We start from the raw sequence: 2365 nt of genomic DNA, 5'->3' as shown, positions 1-2365 counted from the left end.
TTACTCTTGTTCTTGGCTGAGAGCTGAATTTATGATTACTGGATAGCTTTTATTTTCTCCCAAGTATGCATACTTGAGAGTGGTTGGAAGTGCTTTAAGCTCCAATTTGGGTGCTTCTTTTCTTTCTTCCTTCTCTTCTAGCCCACCTTGAACATGTATTTCAGCGGCTGCAGCTTCTTCGCTTGTTGGTAACTCCTCTTCTGTTGATGCTTCAAGCTCTTCTTCAAGAGTTTCTTGTACCAAAGCTTCTACTGAGTCCAACCTCATACATTCTCCCAATGAGTCATGTGGGTATCTCATGGCCTTAAACACATTAAATGTCATTTTTTCCTCGTGTAATCTGAGGACAAGTTCACCCTTTTGGACATCAATAATGGCTCTGGCAGTGGCTAAAAATGGCCTCCCCAGGATGATGGAGGTTTTAGCTCCTTCTTCCATGTCTAGTACTACGAAATCTGCTGGAAAAATGAAGTCTCCCACCTTCACCAACAAGTCTTCTACTACCCCATGGGGAAATTTGAATGACCTGTCTGCTAGTTGGAGGGCCATTCTTGTTGGTTTGGCTTCTTCAATCTTCATCTTTTTCATCATTACTAGAGACATTAGATTTATGCTGGCTCCTAGATCACATAAAGCCTTTTCCACAGTGATTTCTCCAATGATACAAGGGATTTGGAAACTCCTAGGATCCTTCAATTTTTGAGGCAATTTATGTTGGATGATGGCGCTGTATTCTTCTGTAAGTACCACAGTCTCATTATTCTTCCAGCTTTTCTTTTTGGTCATAAACTCCTTCAAGAACTTGGCATAGAGTGGCATTTGCTCGATTGCTTCAGCAAAGGGTATGTTTATTTGTAATTTCTTGAAGATCTCCAAGAATCTTGAGAATTGGTTGTCCTCTCCCTTCTTCTTTAATTGCAACTGCTGTGGGTATGGGGCCTTTGAGAGGCATGAATTGGGCACTTCTCTTTCTTGATGTGACTTGGGGATTGAGGTGTGAGATTCCTCATGTCCCTTGTTTTCTTCATCCAATTCCTTCTCTGGTGGTTTCTTGTGGGTCTCCTTCAATTCCTTCCCACTCCTGAGGGTGATGTCCTGACATTCTTCCCTTGGTATTGAGTTAATATTGCTGCAATTATTGTGCCCAGGGGTTTGCTTGAATAATAATTCAATCTGTGTTTCCAGTTTCTTGATGGCAGCATCTTGATTCTGCATGTTAAATTGCACTTCTTCCCGAAAATCTTTACTGTCTTGAATATCTTTGATAGCATTGATAGCGTTGATAGGAGATGTTGCAATTCTCCGGATCAAGTTCATTCTCATCTCTTCCTCAATCAATGCATTCATTGATCTCCTTGGCAATCTTAAGTGATTGAATCCCGATTCCTTGGTAATCCAATCTCTCAAATCTTGATCAATAGCAAATTTCTTGGTCAATTGCTCATGAGAAGAGATGACGTATGGTCACTGATTATACCACATACATTTCCCAATTCAAGTATTGGTAGGATTATTGTCACATATCCATTCCAACCCAAATTGGTCCAGCATGAGAAAGCAATTCTAGCATGATCTCTTCATTCCTCTTCCAAGGTTCCGAAGAGATCCAATTATAGAGAGTTTCTTTTCCAAGATAACTAACCAATTGAATTAGGATTGAAAGATTTCTAGTAAAATCAAGAGAAAAGATAGAAGAAGAAGAATGAAAACTAATATTGATCCATCAAATTACAGTAGAGCTCCCTAACCCAATGAAAGGGGTTTAGTTGTTCATAGCTCTAGGAATCAAAAATGACAAAAAAGAAGAATCCATGCTAGAAGTATAGAAAAGTAAATATGCAGAGCGTAGTTCTCCCTGGTCCAAAAATCTCTAGCTAGTTCAAAACTACTCCTATATATACTACTCTTCATGATCTTCTAGTTAGTTCTTCAAGTCTTGGATGTGGGCTTTGGACCTTGAGTTGAAGCAATTCTCATCTTTAGTGGGCCCATCTTGCAGAGAAATATGAATTTAGGCTCGGGCACTTAGTGAAATTAATCGTGGAATACAATTCTGGGTGCGAGAACGTTAGTGGCATTCACCTTTTCCACTAACATTCCACCCTTATATGCCCACGTTATTCTCAACGTTAGAAGTCTTAACGTGACTTCTAACGTTCCTTCTCAATTCTTGGCCAACGTTAATGGGACTCACTTTTCCCATTAACGTTGGCTTGTGCCCCTTTTCGCAAACGTTAATGGGAATCACTTTTCCCATTAACGTTGCTTGCCTTTTGCCCCCTACGTTAGGTCTCACGTTAGCTTAGCTAACGTAGCCCTTAACGTAGGCACCTATCATCTTCGAGAGCGTTAGTGACACTCACCT

At 40.3% G+C, this 2365-nt stretch overlaps 1 protein-coding gene across 1 annotated transcript; it reads right to left on the bottom strand.

Moving 5' to 3' along the window:
- LOC130933996 (uncharacterized) lies at positions 1-1215 on the bottom strand. The gene has a single exon (XM_057863587.1). It carries the CDS (start codon positions 1213-1215, stop codon positions 1-3), a length of 1215 nt encoding a protein of 404 aa, XP_057719570.1.
- Positions 1216-2365: the final 1150 nt, after the last annotated feature.

Source organism: Arachis stenosperma, chromosome 6 (assembly GCF_014773155.1).
Source record: "Arachis stenosperma cultivar V10309 chromosome 6, arast.V10309.gnm1.PFL2, whole genome shotgun sequence".
Classification (NCBI taxonomy): domain Eukaryota; kingdom Viridiplantae; phylum Streptophyta; class Magnoliopsida; order Fabales; family Fabaceae; genus Arachis; species Arachis stenosperma.
The sequence above is the reverse complement of the archived record's forward strand: the minus strand, read 5'-3'. Positions and strand labels throughout refer to the sequence as shown.

Excerpts from the sequence above, each read along its gene's own strand:
- LOC130933996 (XM_057863587.1), bottom strand. The coding sequence starts at position 1,215 with ATGCAGAATCAAGATGCTGCCATCAAGAAACTGGAAACACAGATTGAA.